Source organism: Annulohypoxylon truncatum (assembly GCF_022578515.1).
Source record: "Annulohypoxylon truncatum strain CBS 140777 unplaced genomic scaffold F4807scaffold_40, whole genome shotgun sequence".
NCBI classification, from domain to species: Eukaryota; Fungi; Ascomycota; class Sordariomycetes; order Xylariales; family Hypoxylaceae; genus Annulohypoxylon; species Annulohypoxylon truncatum.
Genome location: NW_025953826.1, coordinates 219 through 18,141, shown reverse-complemented (window position 1 = coordinate 18,141; position 17,923 = coordinate 219). Strand labels below are relative to the sequence as shown.

Sequence of the window (17,923 nt, the reverse complement as noted above, 5' to 3'; positions counted from 1 at the left end):
TCGTAGAAGGAAAAGTACGATGTCGAATCATTACTGCGATAATTTAAACGACAGGAGAATCTGAGAATATGAATATAGTAATACATGTCTGGGAAATAGAAATAGAACGAAACTAAAACTATTAAAGCGATTTCCATAGTGCTGCTGTGCATCAGTGATAATGGATGATGACGAGGGGTTTGAATGATCGGAAAAGTAAGAAAAGGATAAGATCGCCGCGCCATATCTCCGTCTCTCCACTTGCGGATCCCTGGTGAAAGGTGGCTGATCTCAGGTCATACTGTTTCAGAATCTGTACCTAAGTATCTATATATGTGGCTGACATAATAACCCCGTTGAATATAGGTACCTAGGTAGGTACCTTACGTAGTATGTGGAGAGTGCACACACCATCATTATTTTCAAATCCTATCCTTATTGGCAGGAACCTTACGTAAAAGTTCCTGGAAGCCTCGTGGCGTTTGGGCACTTGCAATTGGCTCATGTAATCAAGAATCTTGGAAAAATCCCGAACCCAATCGGGAAGGATTTAAAGAACAAAAAACTCCAACGTGGGGCGTAGAAGAACATCTTGCTCCAATCATTTGTTTCACCATAATATTGGATATTGTTCTTCTCCCAATACCGCCATTCTGGAACACTAACAACAGAGTGTATCCCTTCCCAAGCATTCGGAAATGCTCCGGCCAACGACTGCGAAAAGCCAAACTCTCCACAATAAATACAATAAAACAGCACCTCAACACCAAAATATTGACAGTATTTATTTGATCCCAAGGAAAACAAGAAAACGTTCGCAACAATCGACCTACACATGTTCTATAATGCCCTCCCAATGAGCCTGCCCGCTTAGGAAGGAGATGGACTATAAAGAGGGTGTAAGGGGAAAACGATTGACCAGTCTAATAAAACGTGTAGGCGCGCTTCACCCTCGACCTTGCATCGAGTGACATTGTCTATTCAGCTCCAGCTGCCATCATTTCAGATTGATTAGACGCTGGCCTATTCCCCCCAGACCTTTTCATTAGCTTAATCAGCCAACGCAACGCCTCGTCTCAGACGAGGATATGCTTCTAGAAAAATGCTAGAACGTTTATGCATCTCCGTTTCCTTCCCGATCTGCAGGTTTCGAAAGCAGGCTGTCTTGTCTGCTACATATCAACGGCCGGCAGCCAATGTAAACATTCCTACAAGCCGATTATGGCTGTCACACTAGCTTGAGCATAATAAAACAACCAAGAATTCTCAATAATATAGAGGCAGGTAACTCTTCGCGAAAACGGCCTGCCCGTTAATTTTAGAGGCGCGGTAAATGTGACATCCGCGGCGCTGAGACGTTGTCGTGATAGGACCAGTTGGTCTTCTGGTACCTCGAATTTGGATTCAGCTTTAACTCGTACTATGAAACAAGCAATATGATTAACAGCTGTGAAGTTACTAAATATGGCAGGAGTTAAAGATATTGATGCCATTCATAGCATCAGACGTTCTCCAAGCGAGATACGCTTTCCCCTTTTAGACTTGAGTCTCCATGACAATATCTGAGAATATTCATCGCTTCCTCCTAGTGCGCCTTAGGTTGGCAGGTTGAGTAGGTAGTGGGGGAGGGGTTCAGCTCTCATAGGCTCTTGTCATAGCGTCGACGCCGTCGCTCTGAGCGGGCCGTTGTGAAAGGATTCACAAGCTCCATGACGTACAGGGCACCGCTACTTTCCTCTAACAAACTTAGACGGCGTCAAATGAAGCTTGTTTGTGGATGCCATGTCCATAATTACCATCATAGCCTTGCTAGCTTTACTGGGTTTGCCGAAGGAGGGTCGAAATAGACGCGCTCACATAGACCTTTTAGGGAGGCTATACCATCATGCTCCGCACACTGCCCGGCAGTCTACCAATGTCATCAGCTCCATCATCTGCCTAGGGGAGTTGGCACAAGAGAAACGGACAGATTATCGCCAGTAATGGGGTTAATGTCCGACCCTTGGAAAACCGAATCGAGTGAGACACCGAGTCCGAAATGCTCCGGAGATAAAGTGCTATTTGAACGACTCAATATTGAGCAGAGGTAAGACCGGAACTATGGGACTTCCGTGTGCCGCCCGAGTGGATGTCCAAGAAGGTGGCGTTGCTACTACATTCAGTATCGAGTGACCTCGAATGACTTGTCTACCCTCTACCCACATATGAGAACGAAAATAGAACACAGAATTCTGACCTCGATATGTGGGCTTCGGATAAGGCATTAGCCACTGTCGAGCTTGGATAGTATGTTTCGGCTACATGACGCAGGAGGTTCAAGGGTGCATCGAATGAGGCATACTTTTAAAATATCAACACTTCAAACTGAATTAGCCTTGCTCAGGGATACCTACCTGCCTTTAACATCCGAATTATGAATGTCTAGTTTATTGTATTATTGTATCATTTTTCTAACCTTCTCTTTCTATTCGGGGGTGTCTTTTCTTAGAACATACCAGCATGTCTAGCAGCTAGCAGTTAGCAACCCAGCTGGAGCTTAGATAGCTTGAGCGGCACAGTCGATGGGCGTGCGCAAAATATACGGACACTGTCAAAGGCCCGTATATCCGCTACCTTGAGGCCTGATACGGTAGCTGCAGCTCTCCAGGTATCTCAGGTACCTATGAGAACCCTACTATTTTCAAGTTTGGTTCGAATACTCTAAAGAGGAAAGGGAATATGTCGACATGATTTGATCTTTCTTAACCAAACTTCTTACATAACGCCAATCTCGAATGACAAGATACTACTACACCACTGATACAACTTTCATCGGGACCGCAACCATGACATTGGCTGCATAAATAAGGTGTGTATGAACTATCCCATAGAAATAGCACAAGAACCGTCAAGAATAGATTATCTACCGCATAGCATTCATATACAAAGAAGTTTAAATCCTGCTATAACTACCGTTTTAGCACAGGGGGAATATGGAGGAAATTTATTTTAGTTGATAAAATTTGTTAGACTTCAAGAGCTATTATCTAGTTGCGGGTAAGCAAAGAATAACAATAGAAACCATGCCTCCATTAGCTGCATCGTAGTATCATTATGAATGTACATAAATTAGAGATTCTTAAAACACTCCTGGGATAATTGGGGTATGCTTAACAATACCTAAGCGACAAATTAAACGCCAGCGCTTGCCAAAAAACCCTGCTCAAGCTAAGAGATACGGTCATTTTGACAGTAACACAGTAACATTCAGAAGTACCAAGTTGCCAAAGCTGGTTCGTGCGCCCCTGGCTCTGCGTCCATCGACTAATAAGGTAAGGGCGGCACAGCTATACTTGCAAGGATTACGATCCTATGTATCTCTTCTCTCAATTAAAGAGGCATTTCAACTTTCCGCAACATGCAAATCTACCAACTAGTGGCTGTCTTGGATGTAACTTAACCTCCTCCATCGAACATTTCTACCATTCTTCTTCTCTTATTCCAAATTCGTCACACAGTCATACGCTCTGTTTCATTTTAGATTCCTGCAACGACCTTGACCTAACAGAAACTAGTAGTTGACGCGCTGCGGACATCGCCATGCTCTACCATTCCATGGGTGCTTCACGATGCCTGCTATTGCCATGCGGCCGGCCGCGTTTTGCGGTCGAGGGTTTAGAGGTCGACTGAATTATTCTGAGATGACCCTAAATCCTTCGTCGCCGTGGATGAGAGAAGATAGCTCCGTCCGTTCGCGTCGGTCCCGGATGATGATGCTGCATCGACACACGGCCTTAGACTCCGAGTAATCATGACTTTCGGATTTACGCTTATGTGCTACCTCGCTAGAAGTCCGACGTCATTCTACCAAGCACTCCCAGCGACATAAGGACTTTTTACTTGCGCGATCACACTGTACCCTTGACTGTGGGCTCTCGCATTCTCTTAATGTCTCGACTATTCAGTCTTGTTCATGACACCTTAGCTCGCCTCTCCTGATGCTTCTACATCTTGCACAAGACCCTTGCAGGCGTATGCATGGCGTGCCGTATTATACGCGCGGTACAGTACGGTTTTAATGAGCTACACGTTATGTGGGCGAGATTTGTAGTATGGATAAGGCAGGTCGACTAAGAAACAAGTCGCAGAATTTAGCACTGCCCGCTCACTCTTCTCCGCGAAGAGACGCAAAAGCCACCCTACCCCGTGCCAGGCTTGTCGCGCTTGACACTTAGCTACACACCACGGCTCCGAGAATCTCATCCCAGCACCCAGTCTTGGACTCTGCAGATTCTCTACACGCCTTTGACGCAACACACGAACCACGCGCATGCTGCCTTATCACTCCGCCTACCCCCCATTCGAAAGCTACTTTTATTATAGATGATGCCAGGTACCAAGCAACCAAAGCCTCCCCTGTCAGCAAAAAGACACCCATGGCTGCCATGGGCCATTTTCTAACCCTGCCAGAATTGCCTGGGATCAATTGCTAGGCTGCTACCATGTCGAGCCGAACATGATCAAGCCATCGATCGCCGGGGTATGCTAGGACCCATCACGCAAGAAGAGATAATAGAGAGGCCCTTAAACTGCTATCATCTTGTACCTAACTACCTTTCGATGCTGTATCCATCTGACCCCCGCTCTCCCACCAGCCATGCCAATCTATCTTCCCCGTCTCCCGTCTATGTATAACCCATGTCGACTCATTATACATACATAGTACTATGAAGGCGGATCCACAGACGAGGTACTTCCGCTAATGTATGTGGTATGTATGTATGTAGAGTAGGACCTTCGTTGGTTCCACCCCACACCCACACCCTCACCCACTTCTTCACCCTACCATGCCTTACCTACCTTTACGTCGTACCCGCCTTTTGGCTTGTAGACCCATGTAAGAGGTACTAGCATACTCCTCACTACGGAGTCGAATGTAAGATGTACTCCACGGTACACATCTTTTCTGGTGACAGGGTAGGCCGTTTCCCACGCAGCAGCATACATACGTAAGGTCAAGAAGCCGGTTGTGCTCCACCAGGTGATAATTTATAAGCACTTGATGTTCCTCTTGTCCTGCCATCGCGACCATTGAGGCTGAGAGATTCTCAAGTACAAAACGGCTTACCATACTTAGCTGTGCAAGATCTTCCTTCACGACTCTCTTACACCTTCTCATCTTTGCCAAACCAGCTACGCCTTTGGTCTTTATTATAAGTCCTACAGATCGCCCTCCCACCTTGCTTCCCAACGGACAATAGTCATACACCTTCAGACAAGGATATATACAACACATATTGTACGTGCTTTCATACAACTTATAAACCTCGATGAGACTTAGTTCTACGCCATAATGGACCATCGCTCTCGATTAGAACGAGATTCCGAAGACTCTTACTCACACCTACCTAGATCAAGAGCTAGTAGCACGAATTCGACGACAAGTGGATTTCGCAACTTAGACCTTATCGCTTCGTCTCATAGACCTCAACCGCCGTCTTATATCAACCGCCTCCCACATCGTTCTACGACTTATCTCCAAGAACCTACGTCTTATCCTTCTCAGAGTGCTTTGGAAACCGAGTGGAGCGAGGGACAGTCACAGTCACAGTCACAAGGAACACCTTTACTACGTGTCGATCCAGCGCGAGATAGTTCCTCTTCATCTTTACCACCTCCGGCAACATCAACTATGAGGTGAGCTTTCTTATGCGCATTGATCTGTATAGGACGAATAGCTTACAATGAACAGTACCGTAGCTGTAGCATTCGACCCAAGGTTGGAGATGGGTATTCCGCGCTCCTCCTATAGTTGGCCCGGTCTAGATTCAGCCTCGGATTTATTAGCTCACGACATGAGCTCTGTTGGTCATGGATCCGATGCCAGCATGACCCCTCCGAGTGGATCTCGATCTTTAACTTCCAGCCCGCCCCGATTCACCTTGACACCGGAGCAACGAGAGCTTAAGAGGCAGCGGGACCAGGCTCGACGGGATTCAAAGACGACAGCACGCGCGCGCCGAGCTATGAGCACTTACTCTTCTGCTTCTCAATCACCGCCAGTTTCGCTACATGAATTTTCCGCAGCGTCACCTGTTCCAGTTTACACGACTGCTCCATCGCAAATATCACTCCTGGCAGAGCCCGCGACATCTATTGCCCCGCAATATATGCCATCTTATTCCACGTCGCCTCTCCCTGACCACGGCAGCCCGATGTTCACACATCAATTTTCTTCACTGTGAGTTCGGTGATGACGCCACTCGATTTTTTACGATGCTGACAATTGACATAATAGACCGCCTAGTGATTACCTGGGCCTGAATTACTCACCGGGATACCCTCCGCCCCCACCATCCGCTCACAGCTTATCTTCATCGTATAGGTTAGTCAAATAACGATCACTCTCGTAATTTCCAAATACTAATGACCGAAGCAGTCGCCCGTCGCCACCGATGCATGAAGCTCAGATGATGTATCCTGTTCAGCCCCCACAAATTCTTTCTTCTGGAGGCTCAGCGCAAGAAGCCGGCCACGTCCGCGTCGTTCAAAGTCGACCTAAGCCTCAGTGCTGGGAGCATGGATGCAACGGACGACAATTTTCGACTTTCAGTAACCTCCTGAGACATCAGCGTGAGAAGTCGGGACAGGCAGCTAAGGCTACATGCCCTAACTGCGGTGCCGAGTTTACGAGAACTACTGTAAGTTTCTAAGCTAATACCTCACCCTAGAATAACTCACTAATTCATTCTTTAGGCTCGCAATGGACACTTATTACATGACAAGTGCAAGCAAAGACGAAACTCGTAAAACATTTAAAAAAAAATAAAAAGAAATACGACAACACTTTCGACGATTTCTTAGGGATGAATGATTGTCAGGATGTCAATGTGAAAATATGGGAGCTACGAGAACTTGGGAAGCGGGATACGGTTTTAGACGACGGCTCGACCGACACTCGAAACAATCGGATATATTTTTTTGCTCGGAGTATATATGGGACTACGGATTATGGGGACTGATGAGCTTTGGAATATGGCGTGGAAGATTTAAGCATATACCCCTATTTTTCTTTTCGACTTTCTTCGTTCGATCTTCGATCTTTGACGAACTTCGATGATCTTTTGACCTTGTATAAATTTGGCTTCAGCGGAAATGAAATTTACCTTTTCTCATCATCAAGACGTTGTCCGAGACTTGTGAACCAACACGTGAAGCACTTGTGAGGTTTTTTTTTGGTAACCATCCATTTTTCTCCTAAGCGAGGAAGCTATTCCAACGTTACTGGCGCCGCCTCTAGTCTCCTACTAGCGATTGACTAACTCAACAGGCCTTGTCGGGACCGAAAAGGTTATCTTGATTCAAGATTCGAGGTCGGTAAAACGTACGGGACATGGGTTGGCCCCGCCAGCATAAAATCGATGCTACCTGTATGTATGTGTACGCATTTCTCTAACGCTTAAGTAGGTCCCATACTATAGAGATTTATTACGTGGGGTTAGGCTTTTCCAGCTGGGTACGGTAGCATCGCTTCTCTTAACTAGACGTCTATCGCGACTGATCGGGCCAAGCTAAGGGGCAACCTTTGACTTCGTTCTTGCTTGCCCATGATCCTACCTACACTGAGTATGTATGTAGGTGCAACGTGCGATGCGACCATGCTTCTGGTGGGGAACGAAGGTGGGAAAGATCATAGATGATCTCGAAAGCAGCGCGAGAAAGGACGTGGACGACATGGGTGAAGGACCCCTAGTCGGGAATAGCCCAGCTGCAGTAGACCTGCTTCAGCTTAGCTATAAACGCAGCAGCATATAATACAGGGCGCAGAAGTGCAGACAACCCGCCCGTTAGCCAGGTGGCAGACAGGGGATTGGTGTTACAATACATGAAGTGGCTACCACTAAACTACTCCTACTAGGTACGGTTAGGTGGTATGTGTGCGCAGGACCAAAGGCAACTTCCGGATTGGGTTATGCTTAACCTTGGATCGTAACCTGTTCTGTACAATAGTGCCTAGCTATAGCAGCTGTGACTGGTAACTGTTTGGTACCATAGGTAGGGTATGTATGATTGTACCTTGCGTTCTTTCGTCTGGGTCCAGTCAGAGGAGCAGAACGTAGAGAACGAGTGGCCCCCTTCAAACCGGTCATCTGGAAATCGTTATGTCACGATGAGACATCCTATACCAACCAAGTCAGGGTCGCAATGGAACGATGGGAACAATTCCGCGCCTTTATGCTCTCTGCCAATCCCGCTCGGCGTATTATTGTGCATACACAATTTCCTGATCTTCAAACCCCTCGCGTTCTCGCTACGAAACCATTCGGCCGAAACGAGGGGACCTTTTTTTCCCACGTGAGGGGTCCAGTGTTTGTGGCTCTCAAGGTAGATCCTGTGCATAATCTGCGTTTCATTTCTCATTCCCTCGGCATCGTATCTTATCGCCAGTATAGTCAGGTCGCTTGCCACCATTTGAAATGTAATAATAGCACCTCTACTATTACCATTAAACCCCTAGGCTCGAAGCTAACTCGTCGGCTTTCCGCCAATGATCTTTTGCGCTACTTGTTAGATCGCAGCTAGTTAGATCGCTTGGCTTTTCGTACAGGTAGCGAATGAACTGCTCAGCGGCGACGGAGACCACCTTAGAGTAATGGCATGAATGTGTAAATGGGCTAGAAAGAAAAAAAAACTTGCTAATCGGCCGCACAATTATTCTCTCGGAGCAAGCTTCGGTAAAGGGGTTGGTTGGTTGATAGTAGACAGCTAAGGTGATACAAGAAATGCGCCTTCGTTCTGCAGCATGAGGTTCCATACAGGGCCTCAGATCTTAACGCATGGCTTTTTGGTTGATGATTATGATGATGGTGGTTGGTGGGATCGGCCGAATCGAATGTGTCAAGTACGTCAAGTACGTCAAACAGCAAAAGACCGCGACCAATCGTCGTCCTCGAAAATATTCAGGCAGATAGAATGTACGACCCGACCCCCCGAGTGTCCGTCGGAACGTGGAGATTGTGTTGGAGAAGAGTGCGAGCATAGCCTTCCAGAAGCCTAAGGTTGGATTGGGGGACCAGGGGTGCAGAGGGGAAAGCCATGTGCCATATCGTCTGTGTGCAATGCTGCCAGAAATAGAAGCAGGCTGCGAAGCTACGGCATTGGTTTTCAGATTAATTGAGGGCGACGATCTTTCTACCTTTTCGACAATAGCATGTGCACCGATCGGGTGGATAGTTCCTTGCAGCTATGTCAGAGGTCTGAGTAGTAGTCTTCTTCTCTCCTCTTAGCTCGTATCGTCATTGGCTTCTAAGATAGGGACAGATAGAGTTATTAAACGCGAGGAACTATTTGATTCCGCGCAGGAAAATATTACATATCTTCTCGTAGCATTTGTAGGTGGGGACTTGCAGAGGCTTGCATCTTTGGAGATGATTCAAAGACGATTTAAGTTAGTCGAAATATGATATAATCTGGTACACATGTAGATCCGACCCGTTAATCCTTACATAATACACCTTGCTGATATGCAGGGCTTAGTGTCTAAACCTAAAGGCTCCTTCCGTGGACGGAGACCAAAAAGTGCCATGTGGATCGACGTGATAGAGTTGAAGCTTGAATCCATCGTGGATAATATAAATAAGTCCCTGTCTCTATGTACATAACTTGTACATAGCAAGGGTCACTTTCATTAGTGAAGTTACGTAAGACAGGGTTCTACCTGGTAAAAGATCCTTTACATAAGCGTGAAACGGCTTAAGATACCTAGTGTAGTTTATCTCTCTTTCCCTCCCCCACAAAACTCTTAACCTTAGATGCCCACGTTTTCGTTTCTAAATGAGCCGATGTTATATACATCCACTCCTAGGTGAGCAAAAGTACCGGCGCCGTTGATTTACCAACGATCATGTTAAGCGGGAGTTTGCAGTATCGTCATCACGGGGTCTAACTAGGACCTACGATTCGCTTGCTCGGTATCCATAACCGAAAATGGGGACACTGATTGTGGATTGGCGCAGGTGGAAAAATCAAACAATAGTCTTGGTTTGCGCGCGAACTACTGCGTAACAACACACAAACTGATGTTGCGCTTGTACTATCAAGCATCAAGGTTGTACAGTCACAATACATTCTGTCATTTCTGCGCCTATCGTAAGAGCCAAGCAGGCACGGAGCGGGTAAACCCTTAAAAGTCTATTTCCTTATTTCCTAGCCTACCTAGGACGCTAAGTCGACTAGAGAACCTTGAACCACTGCGGGTCATGAACCTTGGAACCGTTAAGCGACCTACAAAATGCCTCGGGAACTCTTCAAAGTGTCCACTCCGCTACTACGGACTCAAAACGGACTTACTATGTATTGACGACCGGAATCCCTTGCATCACTTGAGAACCCGAAGTCAGACTGACCCATCTACAACCGACCATCCGATCTATTATCAATGGAGATATTAATTATAAAGCATCTTCGTTGCTTAGCACCGATAAACTTGTGTTGCGTAGCGACGGGACGACGTTCCGAATATCTTAACAGAACAGTTATCATAAATAAAGAACCCTGAAACTAAAATAGCGGCGATGTCCGTATGCGAAGTTCTAACGTTTAACAGGTATTCGATGTTCTCAGAGATGACATCTCAGATTCTGGAGTTGCCAATTCGTCGAAACCCGCGCCACGCAGTCTCGTAGCTCAGAGCATCACTCTCAATGGTCCAAGGTGTCGAATGAGCATTCACTACATAGGAGATGTTGTCCTAAACTCCGGTGATGGACCTTGTTTATCGAATCACGTAACACGCTTACATACTCCGTCCGGCACTTGACATTCGTTTTCGGTGTGTAAGGAATTAAAGTATACCGAAAGCCACGAGACAACGTGGCTAGGAGTAAAGAATGTCTGGCTAGAGCCGTGGCTGCTTATCAACCTACCTATCACACACCTATACAAGAGGCCCACGGTGTAGTACAAGATCTTAGTCTACCAAAAGTGCATATGTACACCATCTCTACAACGCGTCGGAGAATTTATCGAACATACTATACTTAACCATATACGTGATATCTTGTAGTAGAGGGAAATAGAAACGACAGAAACGACGCTATACTCGTCTTAGTACCAGAAGCAAGTTCGTCACTAACAGATCATTTAGCAATCAGTATGTTACAATCACACAACGTCGGACACTCCGCAACACCGCAGGCTTCGGGCGCCGTTTCACAAAGGCCAGTGGGGGCCGTGGGGTAATCATGGTTACGAGCCTCAACTGATGCTGATGCTGATGCTGATGATGCCGCGCGTTCAGCGGATAACGGCTGACTCTTTTGCCGAGAAAGGCAAAGACTCAGATAGGTCATAGGTCATTAATGGTCAGCATATTCATGATAAGACGAGGGGGACGAGGGGTACTATTGCGACAGCGGCGATCTTTCATTTCCCCCACGGAGACATTCTGGGACATCTTAGGAAAGATAAACTCACGATCATTTGAAAATCGTTCTAAATTTGCATTTCTATCTACACACAGGACGCCTCAAGGGGTTTAATCGAGGCCCCTGCGCCGCAAGAGACATATTACATATTACGGAATGCTCAAGATTGTTTCGATCGGTCCCGAAGCCCCATTGGCCACCGCCAAGAATAGGAACTAGAATGGATGACCCTTTCGAAGAGAGCAAGAGACCGGCAGAACGATGTTACCTGACCATCGAGCAATCTCAGGCCGGCGTCGATCTCACTCGATACGTCGTGAGCTGGAGATTCCGACATTCTGCTGCGCCGTACGCATGCAGCAGCAGCTGGTATCTTAGCAGCTTAGTGGTCTAGTGGCCCGCTAATTCGAACAATCGAAGGTGGTCTCCCTTGCACATATTTAATTTCGAGGCCATTTTTGGTAACATTGTTCGATAGACCCTTACGCTTAACGTAAACCATAACCATGACTGCGTAATAACGTGCTCTCGTCCGTGCCGCACCGCTCGGCGGAAGGATAGTTCGGATGTTAGCGTCGGGACATAAATGGCCATAGCGTTGCCGGATATGTCCTAACCAAGCACCAGACTCACGGAGTGGCCGTTGGCGACCAACCACGCGAACTTGCGACCGACTCGCACTAAACCGGTCCGGTTGCAGTGCAGGTCTTGAAACAATGCTTGATGTGTGGCGATTGCTACACTGCAAGGACCTGTCAGGTTTAAAGCGTACAGATAACCCCGGTCCAATCTTCCCCAAACCACCTGACCTACACGTGTGAAAGCTGCAGGCCGAACGTGGGAGACGAGTGCTAATTCGACCCCCGAATGTAACCAAAAACATGAAGCTCGCCCAGTAAACTTGCGTCTTCTGCGCTTACTACGCATATTCGACCAAGAAAGCATGGTAGAGCAGCTGTTGATCGACTGTACGAGAACGAGACCAGGCTCACGCAGCTGTCATAAACTTCATGATTTTGACTAGTTCTATTGTCCAATACATCGGACGTTCCCCATACGAGGTGTAGAAAGCAACATAACACTCACACACTCAACGCATACCCACGCAACGACGTAAATAGAGCATCATCGTGCTTTTGACGTGACACAGCTTTGGCAGCTGTTTGGTGTTAGCTGCAGCACCCAACCGGAATATAACTGACCGAGATTGATGATTACATCTTCCGACTCGTTACCTTATCCGTGACTCGAAACGGAGAGTTGGCTTTCGTACGTACCTAGAGTACATACAGATGCTAGTGTCAGCCCTAAATCATCTCACTCATTTCAGCCGTCCTCACCGCGTAGCCTTGGTTTACGCAGTAAGGCCATACAGCTCGAGTCTGACAGATCGACAGCGTCGGACCCAGTTCCATGCTGCGAGTGGGGAAGTCGACACATAGTTGAGAGATGATATGTGATACCTCGATGGATACCCCTGATACCTTCAAGTACTTTGAGAAGCAGCTATCGTAAAAGATGCGTTGGCCACACTGACTGGCCATCTTCGATTCTCCGCTTCTATTCGCGTGTGCCCCCGCCGCACGTTGCTTGCCCGCATGCATACCACACATGCCACTTACACGCAGACCAAGGCATGTCCTGTTATTCGCCAGCGCCGCAATCGACCAAAATTACCCTTGCGCTGACCCGGGATAGTTGGAAGGGGGGCCAGTAACTCTGGATGAGTTTAATTACACCCAGAATTCTCCGCCGTCCTGGTCTTCTAGATATGCGTCGAAAAGTAGTAAAAATGGCATAGTCTGATGCGTAATATCAGTAAAGATGGTGTCAAGAGATTCTGACTTTCTAAAATTGTTAGTGTACATATGTTTAAGATTAAGATTAACGAGCAAAACTGGAAAGTCGATCCCCAGGGCCTTATCGTTAGCGCATCTCAATTAACATCCTGGGACTTGGTCAGTGCAATCTGCCTTCATGCCAGGTGCTCATGAATGTCCTGCATACTACCTAGGTACATGCTTACATACATACATATAGGTACCTACCTACATATTACATACGAAAGCGACATCCGTAATAGTGGAGGAAATTACGCTAAGGCTGTCCGGGGTTTGGTTAAGAGGCATGGTACCCCATAGATTCACGGCTGGAGTGTATATCGAATATGTACCTCTATCTCTATAGGTACCAAAGTACATATCTAGATAATCGCCCCACATAAAAAAAGAGGATGTTGCGACAAACGCTTCAGCCGCGCGAGGCTTTCCTGCGTCGGCTGTGTCGCACTAGTATAACGTAATCAATGCACACGGACCATTTCTTAGCCGCGCAGCATAAGGTTTGGGAATCCACAATGGCCGCAACGGCCACAACTGCCACAAAGTAAGCGCTTTTCACCGCCTACCTAAACGGCCCCAATTTCCAAATCAACAAACCAAAAACATCCATTCTTGCTAATTTTGCCTTGACGACTCCAAGATGCTAACCATTCTAACCAACCTTGTCGTCTCCTAGCTTAATTTGATACACACTTGGCAATTCAGCTGCCTAAATTATACGACGAGACGGGAAGCTAAGACATGATACCTCACTAAAAATAATCTCTGACAATTTCGACTGACAGATTTTTCATCTCGTCAGTCCAGGGGTGGTTACTGTACTTTGTCAATGGATGAATGGAGTATCTTAATCTATTACGGACAACAATAGCAACATGATGACTGCGGATACGAAGTGGAACGCGCGAAGAAGACGCGCTATTCAGTCCGTTTTCCAAACAGACATCTCACAGCCCACGCCATATTCAACACCATCTATACGGTTTCCTGAGCATGGCCAGGCTTTCGGGGGGCCCTTGGCGCAGACACCCCAGAAAGGAGGCACTGGAGCTCAGCTCTTCCTCTCGCCAGGGAACAATGATCATGCTGCACAGCAGACCCGCTTTGACCGGTCCTGGCACGTAGTCACATCCCGCATTGCACTTCCGCCCTCCGTGACGGCGGAGGATTCCTTCGGATCACCGCCGAACTCGCAGGATGTTGGAGATGAAGCATTTCGGGAGGCTCTCCGTGATGTGATAGACCCAGCTAGTCGTCTTCCGCTTGCAACTCACACCGATGATATCCTGGAGTGGCACACGCAGCAGGTTCGGTTACATTTTATGAGCTACGTTCTACCATTACTCGCGATATGCGACGGCTACTCGGACCAAACACAGTCCTTGCTGGGCAGCATACGAACTCTAGAAGCTGCATATAGACAATATCTGTTCGGTCTCCGGTTGATCTTCCGTGCCATGGACGAAGACGAGGGAGACCGTGCTTTAATGAAATTTCAGCGTGATATACACGCTCTTGTAGGCAACTCTATGTCTGATGCTTTGATGAAAGCCTTAAAGTCGGTCCTCGGCAAGCTGATGAGGACGCTGCTCGGTGTTAAAGGAACAAACCGCGCGCCCGAGCATGGAAAGGAGATGATAATAGAACACGACAACGTGGATAAAGCAAAAAAGGAGTTGCATGAGCTACTGGACTCACTTAACAAGGTTGGTTTAGCTGGTGAAAGGTTTCAGATCTTATTTGCAGAGCTCCTCGATGGCATAATGATCACCTATATTCAGGAAACCTTCGCTGGAATATGGGAGCCAAACGACGACTTGAAGATGAGATCACGCCTTACGAACCATATTCGAGTACAACCCACATGCGTAAAAGAACTCCTAGACTGGGTCGAGGACATGTATGCGAGACTAGCCGCGGAAGTTATTGGCACTCTTGGTACCGACGCAGATGTAGCTTGGGCAGACGTAGCTAAATGGAAAGAGATTGCCACTGGACGACTTGCCGCACTCCGAATCGATGAGCTGTTCGACATTGTTATTAACTGGCCGGACAGCGAAGGAGGGATTGATGACCTCCGCTACTCAGTTACGACGCCCCAGCGACGACTACAACTCACCGATGCATTCTCATCTACCTTGCAAAAGCGCTTACTTCATGCCGGGCGTTCGACGCTAGAAATACTTCGCACATATATTGCAATGATCCGAACGTTTCACAGGCTTGATCACACGAGGGTGCTCTTAGACCGAGTAGCCTATCCTCTCCAAATGTACCTTTGTACTCGAGAAGATACCGTACGCATCATCGTTACGGGCTTACTAACTAGCCGAGAAGAGGTTAACACCGAAAGCCGGAATACGAAGCTCGTTGAACTGGTCGAGTTGCTGCTACAGGATTCTAATGAGCACCGCAACGAACGACAAGACGAAGACTTCGATGACTTGGATTGGGCCCCTGCACCGGTAGATGCAGGCTCTAATTATAGACGACGGAAGTCTGAGGATGTCATCGGTACACTCATAGGGGCCTTGGGATCCCCAGAGGTATTCATCAAAGAATTCCAAAGTATCATTGGAGAGCGGCTACTATCCGAACAGTCGGGGTTCAAACAAGAAGTGGGCGTACTTGAATTACTCAAGAAACGGTTCGGCGAGTCGTCATTGCAGGCTTGCGATGTGATGATCAAAGATATCCAAGACTCGGCTCGACTGGACGGCGTCATCCACCGTGGGGCTGTTAATCACCCAGAAAAAGTAAACCGAGACTGGACGATACACGCAAGAATCCTATCTCGACTCTACTGGCCCGAGGTAGGGGAAGAACGGTTCCACTTACCTCCCAGCGTCACTGAAATGCAGAAGATGTACGAGACCATATTTGAACATCTCAAACCATCGCGTAAGATCAAGTGGCTTAATCATCTCGGCCAGGCCACTGTGGAACTTGAACTAGAGGATAGAACGATCTCAGAGCAGGTTCATACGTATGAAGCGGCTGTCATCTATGCCTTCAGCGAGGAGAACTCGTCTAGTTGGACCTTCGATGATCTATGGATGAAGCTTGAGATGGATGAAGATCTTCTCACGGCGGCGCTTGAGTTTTGGGAAAAGAAGCATGTGCTCCGCAGACACCCTGATAACACATATGTCGTTGTCGAGCGCCTCTCGGATGCCGAACAGCCTTCGTTGCTTCAATCAGCCCAACCATCTACCGCCGCAGCCGTCGACGTGACATCAGGGACGCCCCGAAAAGCCAAGTCCGGTATGAGTGAAAAGGAGAAGGACAAGCGACAAGTTTACTGGCAGTTCATCGTCGGCATGCTTACTAACTCAAGTCCTGCTATGCCTCTCGGTCAAATATCAATGATGATGAAAATGTTGATTGCTGACGGGTTCCCCTGGAGCAACGAAGAGCTGCAGGAGTTCCTAGGCGAGAAGATAGGCGACGGCGAACTCGAAATTGTGGGGGGTAAATATAAGCTCATCAAAAAATGAGATCTCAACCCGCTTATCTCAGCCCCTGCCTCCGTTTAGGGATAATTTATGACGATGCTGGTGAGAGCCTCGTACACTAAGCCGCGTTGTGTTTGTGTGGCTTACTGGCGTCAGCATGCTTCTGAAACATCCGCTATTAGCGGCGATCGTTTTTATGATGTACCTACACGAGTTAACAACCAGGCCAGTGCGAGGTCCGTTCAAGGCTCGCCTTAGTGTCGTTCGATCGTTGGGTGGGGGACATCAGATGAATAATCGGCTACGTAGGGTGTACACCGAGTAAAGTTGACGCCATCCCGCCTTTTCCTTCGGTTGACTTTCTGGCGCCAGTCAGCTCGGCTACTGTGCTCAGCGAAGCAAAGTATCTTTTGTTAACGACCCATATCGAGGTTTCGGGTACAGAGGCGCATTACGTATGTATGTTGTACGGAGCACTCGCCGAAAAAAGGTAATAGAGTACGGATGGTTTTCCCCCATAGGCATACAGGCATATAATCAGACGAGGAATGATTTTGGTCACACCGGTCGCGGAGAATGCGGGCGGAGAGGCAGGGCAGGGGTTCGTGAAGCCTTTTTCGAACGGGGGCTCCACGAGCTTATCTGCGTAGGAATGCAATACCTGTGCGAATCACGCCGCAGGCCATGTGCGCGCGACACACACACTGTCGATAGCCTTGCGGAGCAGAAGCCAGTGCATGTAGGGTAAGCAGCACGCGGCCCCCCTTATTCGCGGGGAATACGACGAAAGATGAAGATGGAACCATGGTTGCTCCGTGTCTTACGTGCGAGAGAGACAGGTAGACGCTGTCATTGTTCATGTATGATGTATGATGATATGTATGTTTTATGTGCGGTACTTTGGATCAAGATCACCTTTTTTTTTTTCCCCGGTCTGACGGGAAAAGAGGAGAAGACGGCTTGGAATTGATAAAATACTACTTCACCCATATCATAAGTACCTGTTGTCCTATTCAGTCCCCCTCATCCCGTCCGTATCTATCGGCCGGGTACGCGCAGCGATGTGATTGAAATGGAAAAGAGAAGGCGGAGTGGGAAGACGAGAGCGGACAAGGGCCAGGTACGGCGGAGCACAGGGCTCAGAACGAAATAACGAGAATTTAATATATAAGTGCACGCCTAATGGGAATTTAGTGCTGTGCACGGATCATTGAGAGCGCGCTAGACGCTTTTAGGGCGGAGT

At 47.6% G+C, this 17,923-nt stretch overlaps 2 protein-coding genes across 2 annotated transcripts; both read left to right on the top strand.

The window, feature by feature from the left end:
* Positions 1-5,311: 5,311 nt before the first annotated feature.
* Positions 5,312-7,025, top strand: F4807DRAFT_470871 (uncharacterized protein; the record flags this gene model as incomplete). Its single annotated transcript, XM_048002859.1, has 5 exons — positions 5,312-5,655; positions 5,711-6,199; positions 6,257-6,343; positions 6,398-6,659; positions 6,715-7,025. 5 exons carry the CDS (start codon positions 5,312-5,314, stop codon positions 6,766-6,768), a joined length of 1,236 nt encoding a protein of 411 aa, XP_047850197.1. The 3' UTR covers positions 6,769-7,025.
* A 6,751-nt stretch (positions 7,026-13,776) lies between these two features.
* On the top strand, positions 13,777-16,997 carry F4807DRAFT_271002 (uncharacterized protein). Its single transcript, XM_047994576.1, has one exon. It carries the CDS (start codon positions 14,101-14,103, stop codon positions 16,720-16,722), a length of 2,622 nt encoding a protein of 873 aa, XP_047850196.1. The 5' UTR covers positions 13,777-14,100; the 3' UTR covers positions 16,723-16,997.
* Positions 16,998-17,923: the final 926 nt, after the last annotated feature.